Raw genomic sequence first — 21,154 nt, 5'->3', positions numbered from 1 at the left:
CTTTGACATTTACTTGACAAAATGATTAATTATTTATCAATGTATTGATCGAAAATGGATCGCTACTGAAAATTAGTATTATTTGGAGCCCTATATGTTTGAAAAACAAAAATACAATGAATCAGTTGTACACATTAAAGTTCTTAGGCGGGCTGTGGCATTACAGCTTCTACGTTATGCAAGACTTGGTTAACCTCACATATTATTGAAGCCAGAATCAAATGGATTTCCAGTTATTCTTCCAAGTGAAATGAATGTATCTTCTATCTCAAATCTCTTCTCATCTACTCCCTTCTTTCTGTCATTTTAATCTCCCTAACCCTTTAAAAAAAACACCTTATCAGTTTATAAACGTACCACACCTCTGGCCTGTAACTCCTAATGAACACAAACCACATCAAACCCTTTCTTGTTGTAGTTTTTCTAACAGATTTACAGAGTTTTGGTTTTAGGGGATGTCCCTGCACCGTGTATGGAGCCACGTACTAGATTTATCTCTGCTGAAGTGCTCTTGAACAAGATACTACAAAGGCAAAGAAAAAAAACAAGCATTTCCTCCACAGGAAGCAATACAGTATCACATTATTATTGTGATAACAGCAGAATGGAGGGCGTAATAGTATTTCATATCCTTGTTTTTCCTACTGCATGACTACTCAGATAGCGGGCACGGGGCCCAGCAATGCTATCTGATGTAATCACATTAAACAATAACAAGCACTCAGTGTAAACAGGAAACAGGAAGTTGATCTGACAGATCAACAGACTGAGAGGGAAACGCTCAAATATTAGCAAGATTAGCTATTTGAAACGACAGATTAGAAGGAAAATGATCTTTAACGGAAATAGTATAGTGCCATGCTACATATGATGATAGTGACAGTATAACCAAATAGCTCTTATACTGGCCTACAGTATTTGGAATGCTACTCGAAGGTGTTTTGAATCATATTTATGCATGAGTTTGCAAACAGGCTTCCTCTTTGTGCAAACTGGTGTTGTGTTTTTGAAGCGTGCAACTAGTAACTGATCAGTTACTGGCAGTTAGGATAGGTACACACGCATTAGCAAGTGGTTTCACACAGACGCACGTAGAGGAAGATGGTGAAAATCAGCGTTCTGTCAGAAAGCTCTGCCAAGCAACTTGGCAGGCAGGTGAAATAAGACATCTAAAGGAAGCGAGGAGACAGAGAAGAGACAGAGGAGGCAGGAGCAGCAAAAGCACTGATCTGTTGTTCAGTTTGTCTGCACTAACTGACTGCAATTTCTCCACCTGTCAGCAACAACTCACCAGAACGCTGTGTGTGTGTTTGTGTGTGTTTTGGAGAGGTTTTTTTGTTGGTTTTTTTCTCTTCCAAGGCGGCATCGTTATTCTTGGCTCAGTAGAATAGCGAGTCTTTAGGGAATAAAACGGACACAGACATTCAGTCTTAGACGCACTCTTTTTGAAACACACACACACACACACACACACACACACACACACACACACACACACACACACACACACACAGACACACACAGACACACACACACACACACACACACACACACACACACACACACACACACACACACACACACACACACTAAGCTGGAATTCCCCCGGATGTCACCCTTGCCCTGTCGTCATTGTAACTGTTTAAATGACAGGAGGGTGGTCAAAACAAAACTCCCACAATCCTCTTTCTTCATTCTCTCCTTCGTTTGTTTCTATATCCCCCTCTTCTTCTTCACTCTTCCCAATGCCCCCTCTGCATCCCCTCACTCTGTCACTTCCTGTCTCTCTCTCTTCAGGTCTGTGTTAGCCCTATATATTAAATATTAATGTCAGTTGTGCTCTGAGCCATAATTGCCATCTCAGCCTCTGAATAATGGATGTAACTGTGCTGTTCACTACTGCACCATGGCTAACAGGCAAAAGAAAAACAGCATCCATGGTTTCCTACATATCTGTGAGGCTAACAAGCTAAATAAGACTAGCATGGTTGATTAAATAAACATGGTCAAGAATAAATAGCAGCTTAAAATGACACATGTGGTTGACCACATAACAATGTTTATAAGCTGAAAGAACAGGCATTGAACTACAGGTAAACTTGATTTAAATTAAATGGTCAGTTTAAAGCAGAAGGAAGCAAAGGACAGACACACAAACTTAGCAGCAGCTTAAGAACCGGGCATTTTTCTAAGGAGTTAAACCAGAGATAGAAGAAGAGTGAATATTGGACTTACATTCATCAGGTGACCAGAAACACAAGCTCCAAATCAATGCTGATGTATCTCTGTGTCATCTGGATTTATAAGCATATAATGTTTTCTATCTTGTGAGCCGTATCAACATAGGTGATAAAACAATGTGCCATGGCTTTGTGTTTGTCTCATGACGCATTCTTATTCCCCCAAGAACAGCAGAGGTGTAAGGTGTAATGAATAACTTAATAATAACGAGACCCATAACATGTAATTCCTGACTGTTCAATTGGGCTATGGTTAGGCTTTTTTTAACAGCATTACCAGCACCTCTCCTTCACCTTAACCAAGGGTTCTTGTAAGCCTCACAATAAACATACTGTATCCATAATCCTCTATAACCAAGACCTTCTCATAAACGTAACAATGCTGTACGTTTCAAACATATACTGTATAATGCAACAGTTGAGAATTTGAAATGTTTGAAGACACAATTGTGTGAATCCACTTTTTTCAAAGGTAATTCAATACCGATGATCTTTTCCTTGTAAAACACTCATCAGTAACTGTGAAAACTAACACAAATGTGGCATGAGACCCTTTTTACATGTTATACCCTTCTCAGTGGTACTTCCCATCTCTCTTTTCTGTATCTAAACTGCCCTTAAAATGTTAAATGCCCAAATTAATAATCTTGACAAGAGCGTAAAAATATCCTGGAGGCTAGTCTTCAAACTTTATTTTTATTTTTTTTTTCATTTATTGTTTCTTCTTTCTTTGTTGTATACCTTTCCCTTGCTACCATTCTTACACTAGCCTGCAGACGGTTTGTGTATGTGTGTGTGTGTGTGTGTGTGTGTGTGTGTGTGTGTGTGTGTGTGTGTGTGTGTGTGTGTGTGTGTGTGTGTGTGTGTGTGTGTGTGTGTGTGTGTGTGTGTGTGTGTGTGTGTGTGTGTGCGTGCGTTGGTGTGTGTGTGTGTGTGTGTGTGTGTGTGTGTGTGTGTGTGTGTGTGTGTGTGTGTGTGTGTGTGTGTGTGTGTGTGTGTGTGTGTGTGTGTGTGTGTGTGTGTGTGTGTGTGTGTGTGTGTGGCGTGTGTGTGAGAGTGAGCCGGGTCAGCTCTCTGAGTGCGCTACTCACAGTATAGCAAAGGTCAACAGCGCTGTTATCACTTGAACATGATCGGGCCTCGGAGAGGGGGAGTGAGATAGAGGCGAGAGGGGGAGAGTGCTCCCCTCCCCCACAGTCATTCAGACTCTTATAATTGCCCGGTTTAATTGGAGGCCTCTTAACGACCAGTGACTGGACCAGCCAATCAATTCACACAAGGTGTCTGTGTGTGTGTGCAGGCGTGTGTGTAGCTGCAGGGCCTTTTTGTAGCGGAGTTGATTAGGCCAGATGGGGTCAAGTGAAGGGGAAGAGGAAAGCACACATACTGCATTAAAATGTAGAATATCTTCTGTTGGCAATCAATGAGAGAAAACGCTCTCTCAGGAAATAAACGGATAGAGTAGAGCACCAAATGGAAATATGAAAAATAACGAGCAATATCATCAGATCAGAAGGGAGATAAGCCAATGATAGATGGAAATGATTTGGACTGTGAAATTGTTAAATTAATACATAGGAGATCATAGTGGTGATTCAGTTGATGTTTTAACACGTACATGTCTTTCGCCGTTAGATGTGAGAGATGTTCTCATTCCCCTTTGTATATTAATATTGGTCGGCTAGTAATCAAGTAATGTTTTGATTAACAAAATGTGTTGCGCTACCTGTATTGTTAGTATCTTGTGTTTTAACAAGCACACGATAGAAGTTTCGGCTGACTGCAGATTGTAGGAAGTGGCAGTGAACTGTGTGTCTGTAACAGCAAAGAAGAACATATACAACAAAATAAATTAGGTTTTAAAACTTAAAAAGATCTGGTCTGATATTTCATTTCAGGGTACCTTTCAGATACCAACCGTCAAAAAACAGTTTTATTTCTTTCCCATATAATACATCTGTAAATTATATTATGTGGAACAATTTTGAAACATTGTATGTCAAGTATCATGAGGCCAGAGACTGCTGTGGCCCTAAAAAGTGAATAAGCTGCCTATGAAACACTGAACTTTAAAAACATATAAAAAATCGAACTAAATGGTTTCATTTCCAGTAACTGGTTTGCTTTATGAGGTTTAATGCTGCTTTGTACTTTTACCAGTATACATTTGCAAAGTTCATTTGATCTACATTTCACAGACATAAAGCACCACATGAACCAACAGATGTAGGACTTGAGTACAGTAATTATTATGGTTTCTTACATGCTAGATATTTGAATGCAGGACTGATGAAGTTTCTGTAAAGATCTCAACTCTTCTTACACCGCTGCTTTAGTTTTTTCATATTTCAGGCAGATGAGCAGAGCGTGTGAGCTTCCTTTAAACAGAGATGTTCGGTGGAGGGTCAGCTGAGGTGGTCGTGTTAACGCTATGCTAGTGTTATGAGAAGGAGTAGACAGTGGAGGTCAGCAGGGGTCACCGTGGCTGTCCTCCGCTGTGATAGGCTGTCACCTGGGGGTAAGGGGTCAAGATAATTAGGCATGCAGAATCCCAGCACCAGTGTTCTAACGAAGCCTGAGCTCGTTAACGCAGAGTTTTACACTCAGACCTGCCACTGGGCTGTGCTGCACCGCCACACACGCACATACACGCACATACACTCACATGTGGAGTAGATGTTTGCACACACACACACACACACACACACACACACACACACACACACACACACACACACACACACACACACACACACCAAGCGCACACCTCTGCATTGTTCTTGTGATCCAGTACAAGGGCTGTCATCTCTTGAACAGTAGAGCACCAGGCTCTGCCACGAGGGAATTGAGGTGATGCAGAAAAGTTGAAATTATTTAAGTATGTGGTTTAACTGCATGAAGATAAATACAGAGAGGGGACACAATGGGAGGAAATGAATTATAAAAGCTTTGCTGTCTTTGTGGAACTTTCTAATATAATATTTTGTTGCTACAAAGAGATGCTGATTTTCCTTGGTGATCCTCAACAGGTGGTGCTTTGCTGTGCTTTGCTTTGTGTGACTGCTTTCTAGAACACTATGAACAATAGGAAACTAATGTAATCTAGAAAAGACAAAACCTTTTTGCAACCGAACTTGGGCTGGGCGATGTGTCAATCAAATATCACTTTTTTCTTTTAAATCCCTCAAAATGTATTTGCGCCAATATTGTAGGGTTGACTTTGGGTGCTTTATAAAATATATACACAAGGAGATTGTTCATAAATATTGATAAGTAATGCGGATATAATAGTTCATTGGGTTGTGGTAAATACTAGACCAGCTATAAAGTCTGTTTGTTTAAAATATGAAATCACTGTAGTGTAATGCCGCCTTTAAAAACAGGAAAAGACGCTTACTTTAAGTTATCTAGTTTTACAGTATACGACGATATCGATATATCAATGTGTTGTCCATCTCTAGTACGAACACAAAGCAACAAAAGAGAATCAGAAAAACATAGAATAAGGTGTATACTCAGAATGCAACGTAGAGGAATCATCTCCCTGCGTGTGAAGTTGTGTTGCATCTATTGAGGTTTAACACACAGATGTAACAAACATAAACGTGTATGCATGTGTGTGTCGTCCTTTGTTATTGTGCGAGTGTTTTCTGTTGTTTCTGCCAGGCCGGCCAGCTGGCTCACACCAAAACACAACCTGGATGTGTTTGTTAGCTGTTGATGGCCATCTGGGTGTTTGATTTACTCTGTAATATAGATTCATGACATATGGTCCCGTTTCAAATAACCAATGTCAACATAGTTCCCCTTTTCTTAAAGCATTGACGTCAGGGTTAGCGTCACCTCTGTAGATTTTAAAATCTATCTTTTCACATGTTTTTCACTGTATATGAATCCTAACCGACAAGGTTTTAATCTGCAGCCATGTAGACGTCACATGTTTCTTGAAGCACTGACAATAAAAAACAGAGAAAGGAGGGTTTTAAGAAATATGATGAAGTATGGATTCACAAAAAAAACAAAAAAACTGAAGGTTCAATCTAAGATTTTCAAAAAATGTAACTTGCTCACCAGTTTTGTTGGAGTGTGCTGCTTTATTTGCCTTTTATGTGACATTTCAAGGCCATCTCAGTTCAACAAATAGCAGCTGTTCCGCATATCCACAAGGAAATTCATTTTTGACTTTCCAACAGTGTAAAATATTCATTTCTATGTCTGTATTTCGGGTTCTGTCTGTGTTGGAGACTGACCTTGAATTCACATGTATTGAAGAAAAGCAGTCTTTACTCTGGTCTCATGTTAACCCCCAAATATTGCCTGTCCTCTCTCCCTCCACAGATTCTTCCTCAAGTTTTTCCTCAAGTGCAACCAGAACTGTCTAAAGAATGCGGGAAACCCACGAGACATGAGGAGGTTCCAGGTACAAACCACAGCACTTTTTTTTACTCTTGTCATTTATTTCTATCTTTTTCTGTGCATGTTTTCATGTCCTAAGTCTCTATCTTCTTTGCCTGTGTTTCCACACGTAACACAACACATAACTTTAGGGTTTATTGTAACACAAACACAGGAATGTGTGTGTTTCTGTGAGTAAACAAGCTATCATCGGCTTTACAGGAAACATGAGACCCTGACCCTGACTAGTCAGAACATAAATATACACACAATGCAGGGAGAAAGAGAAAAGGGTGTTGGAGGGAGGAAAAAAGAGAAAGAAAGGAAGAAGGAAAGAGGAATTGGAAAGCAAGCAAGAAAGCCAGGATGTTGCAGGGTTTAGAATAAGATTTAAGGGAGTGCAGACTTTATTATTTCCTTATCGTCATGGCCACAACACAATCAGGAAGACACCACTTGAGACTGAGTGGAGATACTGGACGCACAAAAGATAATGATAGATTTATTACTATGGCACGTGTGTGTGTGTGTGTGTGTGTGTGTGTGTGTGTGTGTGTGTGTGTGTGTGTGTGTGTGTGTGTGTGTGTGTGTGTGTGTGTGTGTGTGTGTGTGTGTGTGTGTGTGTGTGTGTGTGTGTGTGTGTGTGTGTGTGTGTGTGTGTGTGTGTGTGTGTGTGAGAGAGATAGGACCGACAGAGTTGTACGGTAGCGAGTGTGTGACAGTATCTCTGCCTCTAATTGTGCAGCTCTATTGTAGTGGAACCAGAGAAGACAGCTCTGTTTCCCTGGGAGATAATTAAGGGCTGGACCCATCAGGAACTATTCAACAGAGGAGGATAGACAACACACACACACACACACACACACACACACACACACACACACACACACACACACACACACCCTTACTAAGTGTGTGTTCAGTGTGATGGTAATAGCAGTGATAACGGGTTACATTTAAGGAGCTTTTCAAAGTTTCACGCTTTAAGTCCTCCTTGCTATGATCTCTAGACCTCTAGACTCTATTCCCCTTTTTTTTTACTCTTCCCCCCTTTTCTCACCAAACTTTGTCCTCTTTTATATAACCTTTTTCCTTCCCCCCCCCCCCCCCCCCCCATACTGTCCTGTCCCTCTTCAGGTGGTGGTATCGACTACAGTGAGTGTTGATGGACATGTCCTGTCAGTCTCCGACAACATGTTCGTCCACAACAACTCCAAACATGGCCGACGGGCCCGCAGACTCGACCCCGCGGAAGGAACGCAGGGATACCTAGAACATGGTAACACAAGAGTGTGTGTGTGTGTGTGTGTGTGCGTGTGTGTGTGTGTGTGTGTGTGTGTGTGTGTGTGTGTGTGTGTGTGTGTGTGTGTGTGTGTGTGTGTGTGTGTGTGTGTGTGTGTGTGTGTGTGTGTGTGTGTGTGTGTGTGTGTGTGTGTGTGTGTGTGTGTGTGTGTGTGTGTGCCTGTCTGTCTCTCTGTCTGTGTGTGTGAAAGTGTGTGAGAGTAAGCAGCATGGCCACCAGATGGTTGATGGTTTAATCCTATCAGGTGATTCCTGCCCCTCCATCTGGCTAATCCAAACCACCCCACACACACATACACATACATACACACACACACACACACACGCAGTCACGCACGTACGCACGCACGCACGCACGCACACACACACACACACACACACACACACACACACACACTAGGTCTAATATCATTATGAGGTTTTTTGCAAGCACACCCAGACTAAAGCACGTTGTTGGTAATAACACACACACTTTTGAAGGAGATTTGGCTTTTGACAGACAAGCTTTTGTTGTTGTGATATGTGTGATATATGTATGTTTAATTTCAGCTTATACTCACTCCCACAATGCTGGAGTGACATAAAGCTGACTGTATCCATTCTGTTTGAAGTATTACGATTCATGCTGAGCTTTCTGTGTGTGTTTATCCATGTCATATCATTAGTTTAAAAAATGAACTGCCATCATCTCATGTCAGTCGGGTTTTGAGATAAATAAATAAATAAATTAACATTACAAGTTCTCTCTCTTGAGTATCACATTACGTGAAACTTGTGCGAAGTAGGAGAAAACATGAACACATGTTTCTCATCTTCACTGGATAATTTAAAAAAAGGATTTCGGAATTTTTTTTTTTTAACAGCAATAAATTACATAAATGCATATTTTTTAGCGGCTAATTTTTATCTCATGCGGCCTGCAAAGACATTTGCAAACGGTGTAGTTAGATAGCACCAAACACTAGCAATCCTCAGAGCTTTTAAGTGAATCTCCCCGTCCATAATAAAAGCAGTCTTGCAGTGTTTTCATTTTCAAAGTTACATTTATTCTTATACTGTATGTTCTCCCTGGATGTCTTTAAACAATAAGCTTTAAAAAGTCCCTAAAAAATTATCAAATGGCGGTTTGACCATGCAAATATAACAAGCATCCTCCCAGCACCTCTCATTCCACTGAGCTGGACACTTTTCAAGGAGAAACTTCCCTGCTAAATGACCAATTGAGAATGACTCTTTGAATCTGCAGCACATTGAGAGTACAGTATAAGTGTGCTGTGCTAATCTGGACCTCTGCCAAAAGCCAAGGGTGTAGCTTGGAGAAATATGAGGAGCATTTGCAACACGGATGAAAAAGACTAGATTCCTGTTTAGAAACTAATTTCTCTTTTAAATGATTTTTTTTTTTAAATGTTCTTCTCTCTTCCTTCCAGGCTCGGCTCCCTGCATTAAGGCCATTAGTCCCAGTGAAGGATGGACTACAGGAGGCGCTACAGTCATCATCATAGGAGACAACTTCTTCGATGGTCTCCAAGTCATCTTCGGTACCATGTTGGTTTGGAGCGAGGTCAGTTTGTCAGAAATCATCATCCTGTCTCAATGTTGTTTCAACCCCTCAACTGTGTGCCTCTGCCCTCGACCGTTGAAAGTAATTCAATCTGAAAACATACTTTTCCCTCATGGCTGGGCTCTTAGCTGCGTGTGATCATGTGAATGTGTGTGTGTAAATGTTTGTCTAAATGAGGTTTGCCTCTCTAATGAGTCCCCCCCCCAACAAGCGACCGCCGCCCCTCTCTACCTTCCTCACCCACACCCCCTCTTACTCTTTCTCGGTGGAATACTGATCAAATCAGCACATTTTGATAGCCATCGGCTTAATGCTCTCACACACACACACACACACACACACAAATACACTGTCGTACTTTTCCCCAGCGCAACTCCTCTACAGAGTGTTTATTTGTCTTCTGACTCCACTCACCGTGTGTGCCGAGCGACCGTGGCTCCTTTCCAACAACAACACCCAGTTTGTGTGTGTTTGTGTGTGCATACGCTGGCACACATGGATGGGTGTGTGTGTTTAGAGCTGAGGGGTTTGTTTACAGTGTTGAGAGCCACACTTACACACACTAACATGTGTACAGAGTCTCAGTTCAGTTCAGTTCAAACTGACCTGGCTCTCTTGGCGTTCCTCGGACAGCTTTAATGGATTATTTTGGCCAACCGAATGTTCCATTTGCACTCAACCTGATTATTGATTCCGAAGCGTGAAAACACGGTTTGAGAAATGTGTCGGTGGGAAGAGATTGCCTTTCTGCCAAGTTCTGTTTGTCTGCAGATTTCCCTCCTACTTGCAGATTCCTCAAACCTGAGCCAAGTAGTAAAAACAGTTTTTGAAACCCATCCATGGAAATGCTAAAAAAGTTAGTGTTTGTCACGTACAGCCGTGTTCGGTTCAATACAATGATTCCTCTTTATCTAACATCAACATAGGTGCTGGAAAGTTTGATTGTATCTGAAGTGGTTGTATTGTCTGTTGTACAGTAGGTCAAAAGTCCAGTAAAACAATAAAAATCACATACAGTAATATGTATTTTAACAAGATTATGATGAATACCAACCCGTTTAAATTATTCAAATATATTCTACATTGGATATAAGAGAACCTCTTCAACTTACATGTGAACTCAATGAGAAAAAGGAAACCGTGTTTATTCAATATTTTGAATCAGTTTACAAGTGTAAATGCAATACATCACCAACCCACTGACTTAAACAAACATTTAAGTTGTGCTCTGGCAAGCTTACAGAATAATTTACAGCAACAGTCACAACTTGATCCATAGTCCGATTTAAAAGAAAAATAGGAGTGTAAACAACAGAACCAGGTTCAAATCTAGATTCTGTTGGAAATCAAACTCTAGAAGTTGTGTCTGTGCTTTTTCAGATTTTTTAACAACGGACCAAACACCGGTTGCATTGTCCTGACGCAGAGCTGCATTATTTGGTGTGTTTGTGTACTGAGTCTTGGTCCGCCTTTTCCTTCCTTCTTCAGTTGATCACGCCGCATGCCATCCGGGTGCAGACGCCTCCCAGACACATCCCCGGGGTCGTCGAGGTCACTCTGTCCTACAAGTCCAAACAGTTCTGCAAAGGCACACCAGGAAGGTTCATATACACAGGTAAGTCAACTGTACACACGAATAAACACACGATAAAATCCACATGTACATGCTCTTGATTTAATGATCTGTTGAGAGTTTTCTTCTATTTTCTTGAGGGTTTGGGCATAATTCAAGCTTTTGCTTTTGCTTTTGTGTGTGTGTGTGTGTGTGTGTGTGTGTGTGTGTGTGTGTGTGTGTGTGTGTGTGTGTGTGTGTGTGTGTGTGTGTGTGTGTGTGTGTGTGTGTGTGTGTGTGTGTGTGTGTGTGTGTGTGTGTGTGTGTGTGTGTGTGTGTGTGTGTGTGTGTGTGTGTGTGTGTGTGTGTGTGTGTGAGTGGCTTCTATGAGTTGCAGTTCAATCCCAGGCCAAACAGTGTTGAACTAATGACTGTAGATTAGTCAACATTAACGACCCACACTCGCTAGAACGCTGCCATAATCAGAGGCTCGTTAAAAGCAGCTACAATTAAACAGTCTGCTCTTTATAGCTCTCCATACTGAAACTATTAGTGAAATCATCCAGAACACCCAGTTTACTTACACACATACACACACACACACACACACACACACACACACACACACACACACACACACACACACACACACACATGCACACACTTACACAAGTTAAACATACAAACACACTCAATGTTGGAAAGGAGTGTGTGAATTGTGATTGTTGACTGTGAATGAGAGTTTTCCTGCTAAACTCAGTCAAGGAAGAAAATTACAGAAATGTGGAAGAAAGTGTGTGTCTGTATGTGTGTGTGTATGTGTGTGTCTGTGTGTGTGTGTGTGTGTGTGTGTGTGTGTGTGTGTGTGTGTGTGTGTGTGTGTGTGTGTGTGGTCTGTGTGTGTGTGTGTGTGTGTGTGTGTGTGTATGTGTGTGTGTGTGTGTGGGTGTGGGTGTGGGTGTGTGTGTGTGTGTGTGTGTGTGTGTGTGTGTCTGTGTGTGTGTGTGTGTGTGTGTGTGTGTGTGTGTGTGTGTATGTGTGTGTGTGTGTGTGTGTGTGTGTGTGGGTGTGGGTGTGGGTGTGGGTGTGTGTGTGTGTGTGTGTGTGTGTGTGTGTGTGTGTGTGTGTGTGTGTGTGTGTGTGTGTGCTCATTTTCTTTTCTCACATACATGTGGAAATGGATAGAGGTGATGTGATGTCTGCTATTGATCCGCTCAACATGGCTCCATCACAACGTAATGATGACGTCATTCCCAGGGAGGAAAGGCAGGAAATAAAAACAGCTGCTGTGTAAATTCTTCCAAGACATTTAATGACCGACAGATAAAGATGAGGATTTAAACCTGATCAATAGATATGAAAGAAAAACCCACCATGAATAAATTGTCCCTTTTAATGCTGGCGTCAAGCTCATGAAGGCTTTTAAATCTCCGGGCAAATACTAAAGGAGGTGATGAGTTTTGTGTTTCAAGATTGAGCCACAGTCATTAAGACAAGGCTGTTAAATGGCAGTGTTAGGAGGCAACCAGGTGTAATAGTGTTCAATGGAATGGATCCGTTCGGTTAGGGTTTGTAGTTAAACTGCAAGGAAATTATTTAGAAAGTTTGGTGCGTCCGTCAAGCTCTTTGCTTTTGTTATAGCATGACTGTAGTTCTTGTTTTTCTAATGCCATTTTGTGTTTGGTGAATCTATAGAGTTGTCGTGCGGGGGGGGGGTGTACTGGAATTATTAAGAAAAAGTCATTTTACTATTTTACTTGGTAGTCTTATTATCTTTTTTTCAGATTGTTGGTACTGTTCATCTTCAATTGTTTTTGATCAGTAGGTTGAACTTCCGTTTACCAGTTCTAACAGCTAAATATTAACCCAAAAAGTACCTGAATAATACATTTAAGAAACACAATGAAAAGCAACAGCAGGAGAATAATTCAAAATCAGGAGGAAGGAGTTATTTGTCGGCAGACTAGACAAAGTAAATTAGGAACTCATTCAGAAATGTATATGCAAGAAAATGGACTTGCTGTTAAAGAACTGAATAAATAAGTGAAATAAACAGACGCAAAATATTGTTTTTGATTTACATTTCTTGACCATGTTCGGTAAACTGAGAACAAGTTAAGTTTTTTTGCGGGTAGTGTGAGTGTTAGAAGTTGTTTTAATATCCCTAGTCGGTAGTTTCTTTGTCCAGAGAAAGGTCCAGTCAGCTCCTTCACTGTTCTTTATTCAAAACATCTTTGGTCTGACCCTGAGGCTAGCCGGCTGGTAATTGGTCCGTCTGGTGTCTAACTTCATCTCCTATTGGGCAGAGATGACCCTCCGTGACCTCGCGATTGGCTGATGGCTTCAACATGTGACCCAGGAAACGCGATCCGTTACTGCGGTTGCCTGACCCCGCCTCAAGGTTGGCTTCTTTCTGGAGGCCGCTGGTGAAAGGTCACTGCGGCGGAAGCTGATTGGCTGTTGAGGTTTTTCAGTGCTTCTTAGCTGTGGTTGCCTCTGGGTGTAAGGACCGAGCAATTAAACACACACACGCAAGTATGCAAAGGCGCGCAACGTAAACACACACGCAAAGCCACCCTTGGGTAGGGTCGTGTCTTACACAACTTACCACACACACTTTCAAACGGGGGCAGGAGTTGAAAGTAATTGTAAATCAGGGAGATATGAGGGAAAGATGGTGAGTAGTCTGGTAAACAGATGGTATACCACACACACACACACACACACACACACACACACACACACACACACACACACACACACACACACACACACACACACACACACAAAGTGCCGTATGGCTGCTTCATCGGCCTGGTGGGAAAAATTAACATTCTCAACACACTTCTATAAAAATGCAATGGTACAAAGTGACAATCAATAAATGTTCTCACACACACACACACACACACACACACACACACACACACACACACACACACACACACACACACACACACACACACATATAGAGCTGATTTATTGTCAATGCAGCTGCATAAGAAAATCCATATCTCAGCTGTGGATAGAAGAAACTTTTAGTAAAAGCTGCAAAAACGTCACAATCTTTGTTTTTTTCTTTCTTTTTACGAGCAATTCACCTTTCATCTTGCAGACACAGAAGGAGAGAAATAAAAGAGATTGAAATATATAAAGAGAGAGACAGTAAAACGAAGAGACACATAAAGAGTGAGACAGAAAGGTGGACTTTTAAAACCAGATTGTAAAGTATTGATCCGCCCATAAGTGGATCACACATAAACTGATACGCACATGCAGATACACACATGTGCATACACACATATACAAACACACAGAAAGTCACTGAGAGAAGTGGAGCCAGAGAGAAAGAGATCTCATCTCATAAGGGGAAGAATGAAGCAATAATTCAGTGGTATTGAACTGCAGGCTGGCCAGAGAATCAATCTTACCACACCTCCTCCTGCTCCTCCTCCTCCTCTTCTTCTCCTTTTACATCAGCTCTGTCTTTTCCACCCAGCCTCACCCTTTTTTCTCCATTCCTGCTCAATTACCCACCTTACTGTTTAAACACTGTCAAAAGATATCCTCACAATTATACAGTTTAATATACGCACATAAGAAATCTTAGACATGCTTTCTTCTCTTGGCCCCTTCCCCCTCTTAGTCTCTTCTGTCTCCCCCCTTCTGCTCACATTTTATTGTGAAACACGAGTGGAGGGTCTGTCCTCATGAAACTTCTATGAGTATTGATCTGCGGACAGCTCTGGACTCTGAGAGGAGGACGAGTGCGGGCTGGAGGGGGAGTGATGGCGAGATGGATGGATGGGTGGATGAAAGTGGCAGAAGGTGTAGTTAAGAAAGAGGGGGGAGGTAGCAGAATAGAGGGAGGATGGGGGAGGTGGAGGAGGTGCTTTAATGGACAGCAGGGTGGCAGATTAAGGCAAGATCAAATGGGTTGAAGCCTCAGTATCACAGACAAATCTGCTAAAGTGTTTTCTTCCGTTGATTAGGTTGTCATATCTATACACACATTTTTTTAGGAACAGCACAGCTTGCTGGACATTTTGAAATTCTAAAGAATTATAGTAACTATAATGGTATTGGTGGTTACTATTTCACTGTACATATTGGCATAAAGGTTTTTTCTTAAGAGATGTTTATTAATATGCAATTACTCATGGTAGCTGCTCACAGAAAGATTTTAAAATGTAAAATAACTAAGAGCCTGATTGGTATCAGGAAAGGACCTGGTTGGACCGTGTTTCTGTTCAGATTAATGTGTAATCCACTAGACCCCTTTGCTGCACTGATGCTATTTCTGTTTTGGTGCAGTAAGAAACCTCCAAAGAAAGCATTGGAAAAACCTGACCTTTTGTCTTCAAAGTACACACACACTGACATTAGCCTCCACACACACAGACCTACACATACCCTTAAACACACACCAACATGCACACACCATCCAATGACTTAAGTAGAATTTTTTTCTATTAATAAAGAGTCGGTTGGAGACACTTTAGGCTTGAGGCAGCGAAACTAGGGTCATCCTGTTATGTACATTATGTGTGTGTGTGTGCGCGTGTGTGTGTTATATTAAAGCTAGCATCGGTTAAACGTCTCCAGAGATGTGCAGGGAGTGTGGATCTGACACTGGCAGTTAATTCTGACAGTTGATATCCCACCGAGTGTTAGGCAGCTGTTTTTCTACTTTTGTTTTTCTCACCATAACTGAGCCTTTTTCTGTGTTTTTTGGATGGAATAACACATGCTCTCTTCTCATTCCCTCAACTCCCTTTAATTTTTTTATTTCGTATATCCCTTGCTTAACTTCCTGTTTTTTTTCCCTCAACCGTTTACCATTGTAATTTTCACATTTATAAATCATAGAATCATAAATTGTCCAGAATTTGAAAAAGGAATGTTCTTGTGAGTGTGGGAAGTATTGTTCATGACTGTTAGCCATCTGGTATTTTTACAACTCACAATTCATGAACTTATGTTTCTAACAAATTGAGTGAATTAGGACATAACAACAACCAGAAACATATGCGCACACTCTCTCACACACACACACACTCATACACACACACATACACACACACACACACACACACACACACACACACACACACACACACACACACACACACACACACACACACACACACACATACACACACACATACACACGCTACAAGAAACTAGAAAACAACATATAAGACATTCAGCTGCAAGTAATTTATCGGTGTTGGATGTGGAAAGTACCAAATTTTACTCCAGCTGCACAGTTGGACATCATAAACACACACACATACACACACACACACACACACACACACACACACAAACCATCTGCACCCCACACCTTCATCTCGCACAGACTCTTTTCCTCTTTTATCCTTTAATGGCGACACACTTCAGGCTACCTACATTGCTACATTTTTTAAGTTTTGGCTATTTTGTTGAATGTGTTTGCTATAAAAGTGACCTTACTTTTTGCATAGTAAGTTCAGGATTGGCATGCATACACTTGTTCAACACAGACAAATAAATGCAGAAACACTTTAAATGATCCCATCACTGTGACTTACTGAGTGTAGAGCCGACTTGATTGACATGCTGATTAGATAAAGACTGTAGAAGGACATAATGGCAACATTAAAGCAAACATTAAGCATTCTTTAGGACCCTTTAAATGTAATCTGCAATGTTATTATTATAAAGATGCTGTTGGCACCATTAGTTACTTTACCAGGTCTCTCCATCTCTGTACATTTGCATGTTTCATTTTGTTGGGCTGCTTCATTTAAATTTAATGGGAACAGTTTTTATGCTCATCAACAGACAAAATATGGGACATGGTATCACACAGTAGCTTTTGAGCGATGTGCTTTTCTCAGTTACAGTTCCTCAGCCAGATCTGAACTGCCAACCTTACAGTCACGAGCAGCTCTCTCACCTCTGATGGGATTCTGAAGGTTTTTAGAAATCATGCTGAGCAGGTTCATTATTTTCCAAACTAGTCTTACTAAAAAAACCTACATACTTGATACCAGCATGGTGCTTGGGAACAAAATGTCACAAAATTGGATCTCATCCTCTCCCCCGCTGATGGGCACAGATGTTGTCTGTCTGTTTATCATGTAGTTAGGCTCAGGTTGAACACCAACCGTATTAAAGGTGCACCGTGTAACATAACGTATTATTGTGAAATGTAAAAATTATTTAGGTAGAGTAACCCAAGTGCCTCTTCCTGCACTCTAAAACATATGTTACTGTATTAGTGCAATTTCCATGTTAACCAATCGAGATTGTTCAAATATTTGTTATGACATTATTAATTGGATATTTTGGTGCAGCATGAGATCACCATTGTTTGCCATAGTTGAAGTGCTTAAATCATGCGCTCTTTAGGCAACTTCTGTATATTTTATCTGGATAGGAGAGCTCCTGTACTGTAGTTGGAAGAATTGTAGTACATAAAAGGGCGCACCAGCATTTGAAATGGTTTTAATGAATATATCTGCTTTTTTCTTGTTGTTCCGAGTTTGTATCTTCACGGTTTATTGCAGTTATTGTAAGTTGTTTTGGATAAAGCGTCACCTAATTGAAATGTAATGTAATGATAAAACCATTTTAACTAATTCCCCCTTCCCATTTGTCTTCTGCAGCACTGAACGAGCCGACCATTGACTACGGTTTCCAGAGGCTTCAGAAGGTCATCCCTCGGCACCCTGGGGACCCAGAGAGGCTGCCAAAGGTAAAGAAAAACCTCATTCAACTCTCACTGATGTATCTGATGCCTTAACTGGAAAGTGAACGAAGAACGAACGAGGCTCCATCTCTTGCTTAGGAGCTCAAAACACAGACACTGATGCTCCTACAGAGATCAAAGCAAACTTCTTAGTTACACCGAGCTTCACTGACTTATTCTGTTATCAAAGAACAAGCGAACAGAGATGCACACAAATTAATTCAAAACAACAAAATAATTGTATGTTTATGTTTCATTTATTTCTTCTGTCTGTGTTGTTTTTATATTTCTAAGCAGAATATGTGTTTTCAAATCTCCTGTGGGTTGTGTTTTCACCTCTTTGTGAACTGTGTGTGTGAGATGCTTAAACCCGTTTACAGGGTGAGCGTTTGAATCTTCTCCAGATCAGAGAGTCATATCTGATTATTTGTTTATCAGCAGGAGATCAAGCAGATTGTTTCAAGGATCAGCAGATGCTAATAATTAGCACCAAACGATGAGCGCTGCTTTGATACCAAGCGCTGTCATCTTGATCCGTACATGCAGGGTGACTTTTCAAAGTGCACATGTATGCGTGTGTTTGTGTGTGTTTGTGTGTGTGTGAGAGCCCAATTCAACATGGAACTCGTCTATCTGGGTGGGCAGGGTCATGACCTTTCAAACAGCTGCTGTTGATTGGCTCCCCGTCCCCACTGGAGCTGATCCAGGATTTGCTGTCTTTGCTGTGACATCATTATAAATGGGCGCTGGTCATGATGTGATGATGGGGCCATGACGTGATGTCATCACCTCCGGGCCGACACCCTGGCTCCAGCTCATATGTTAGCAATGTAGCGTGCGTTAACACTTTGGAATCACACACACTTCACACCACATAAAGTTTAGGAAGTCCTGGACTCATGGTCACGAGTATGCATTGCTTTCACTTGTTTGAAGTATGCTGCACTTTACAAGTGTTTTAACAAGGCTCATCTAAATTATGGTTTTAAAACCTGCAGGCAGAAACATAATAAGGGTCATGTGACTGATGAGGACTAAAGGCTATATTTGTTTTAAAAGCGGATTGTTTGAAATTAGGTGAATGAAGTATTACCGGATGTTAGAACATCTTTTAGAGTAAGCGGTGAGTTAGAAATGGTATGATTGTGAAGTATGTTAACTAATTGATAAATCATAGTTGATACGTTTATTGTGTTCGGATTCATACCAGAATCATAAAATGATGTCTATATTGGCCGATACTGCAGCTCAAGGTTTACGACCTTCCAATGCAGGAAATAGTGTTCCCTTTAGGATGCAACTAATGATCCATGATCAATTACTCTGGCTATTATTTCATGATTAGTTGATTAACTTTCAGGCTATAAGACGTCACCAGGGTGTGAAAAGTGCCCGTCCCAATTTCCTTGAGCCCAAGGTGATGTAATCAAATATATATTGTATATCGTCTTTGTCCTGCCAGCCCATTTAACATACTGAAATGTTAACACAAGGCAGCTCATTTTCATTTAAAAAAAGTGTTGTTTAAGCTTTAAAATAACCACAAAACATAAATTGTGCAAAAGGCTGTAAGAAGTCATCCCATCATTGAAAATGTAGCACGTTGAAAAGCTTTTACCTGTGACCAGGCCCGTTATATTTAGAGCAACTTAACAATTGTGCAGAAAAACCAGTGCAGGAAATGATGTAAGCATCCCAGATTGTTTGATACCAGAAGTGATTTTAGGTTCACATTCTGGTAAGGACTGAGTCAGAGCAGAACAAGTGACTCACACATGCATTAACACACATGTGCGCACAAACACACACTCTGCGTGATTTGTGAGAGATTTACAGAGCATGACACACACCTTGTTAACAGAGAATATGTACTGCTTCCACGTTTTCCTCTCTGGATTTCCTTTTTAATGTAGAGGGGAAATAAAGCTTTAACATTCTTGTTGTTATATGCATTCATACAACTCATAATTTGATCCAGGCAATGTAATACAGTAGGTCATGAAGCATGCTGGGAGTGTGGAAAAGGAAGTGGTTGCTTAACTTTAAGCTATTCTTCTTGGTTGATTATTACTTTTACAAAATATTTATTATGTTTTGGCACGACACTCAATGTGCCAAAGATGGTAAACATGCATTAATCAAGCCAAATATCCAATATGACATTCTATTAGTGAATATAGAAAAGAGTTAACATTAACTGTAACATTTTAATTGTGACAGATATAAGGGGGAACATCTCTTAGTGAACACATTTTCTTTTTGGGGCTGTGCTTGACAGGAGGAATAAAATAAAGGAGCATATAACTTGGACTAAATGGGCCAATAAACATCTTATCTTATGAAGTTATTAATATTCTGAACCCAGCAGCGATATTGGCACTTTACCTTTTTAAGCCTGTTTCTATTTTCCTTAGTCCCTTGGATTACCAATCAATTCTATTTTAAGACACATGATGTCACAGAGGCTACTTCGAGGAAAACAATGAGAACCAGTAAACTGCTGGAAAGGCAACCAGAGTAGCAGTAGGATGAATCGATCGGGTATCATGTTGGTGATAAAGAGACGTATCGGTGGTGCTAAATGTGGAATATATGTTCCATCATGACAAGATAAAGAGGACATCCTGAGGGAGCAAGAGAAACAAAATATTATAATTTCAATTTTTCTGATTAATTTAAACTCTCTACACACTAGTTGGACATGCGACTGTTTCACCGTCTGTTTACCGCTAACTGTGTCTTACTATGCTCTCTGTTCAAAACAATGTTCCTCTTACATGTGTGTACCTGATACTGTGTGTGTTCATGTATGTGTGTACATTAGTTGGTAATTCATCATAGTGGAACCCTGAGACTTTATTACTGTTGCCCACCAGCAGTCACACTGTGTGTGTGTGTGTGTGTGTGTGTGTGTGTGTGTGTGTGTGTGTGTGTGTGTGTGTGTGTGTGTGTGTGTGTGTGTGTGTGTGTGTGTGTGTGTGTGTGTGTGTGTGTGTGTGTGTGTGTGTGTGTGTGTGTGTGTGTCACACTCTTGCCTGCTCGTTGGGAGTATCGATCAGTCCTTTTATTGAAGTTATGAGAGTTTGTTACAAGCACTGTGAAGACGGCAGAACAGACACACACACACACACACACACACACAGACATAGAGAGACACACACACACACACACACACTCACACACACAGACATAGAGACAGACAGACACAGACAGACGCACACACACACAAACACACACGCAGACACACGCAGACAGACAGACAGACAAACATACACACAGGCAGACGGGGCAGTGAAGTGTATGAGAGGATTACCAGTGGACAGCCGATTCTATAATTGTTCAGTGAACATTGAGGGGATTTCTCT

At 41.0% G+C, this 21,154-nt stretch overlaps 1 protein-coding gene across 2 annotated transcripts in view; it reads left to right on the top strand.

The window, feature by feature from the left end:
* Window positions 1-21,154, top strand: part of LOC307017757 (transcription factor COE1) — an 81,700-nt gene that overhangs the window by 47,632 nt on the left and 12,914 nt on the right. For both annotated transcript variants that reach the window (XM_079647525.1, XM_079647524.1), the window contains exons 7-11: window positions 6,579-6,660; window positions 7,773-7,914; window positions 9,368-9,501; window positions 10,990-11,116; window positions 17,707-17,795. In XM_079647525.1, coding sequence (XP_079503651.1) covers window positions 6,579-6,660; window positions 7,773-7,914; window positions 9,368-9,501; window positions 10,990-11,116; window positions 17,707-17,795 — 574 coding nt within the window. The remainder of the gene's footprint in view (window positions 1-6,578; window positions 6,661-7,772; window positions 7,915-9,367; window positions 9,502-10,989; window positions 11,117-17,706; window positions 17,796-21,154) is intronic.

This window comes from Notothenia rossii (assembly GCF_949606895.1).
Source record: "Notothenia rossii genome assembly, chromosome: 9".
Taxonomy (NCBI): Eukaryota; Metazoa; Chordata; class Actinopteri; order Perciformes; family Nototheniidae; genus Notothenia; species Notothenia rossii.
Note: the sequence above shows the minus strand (reverse complement) of the source record. Positions and strands in the feature narration are given on the sequence as shown.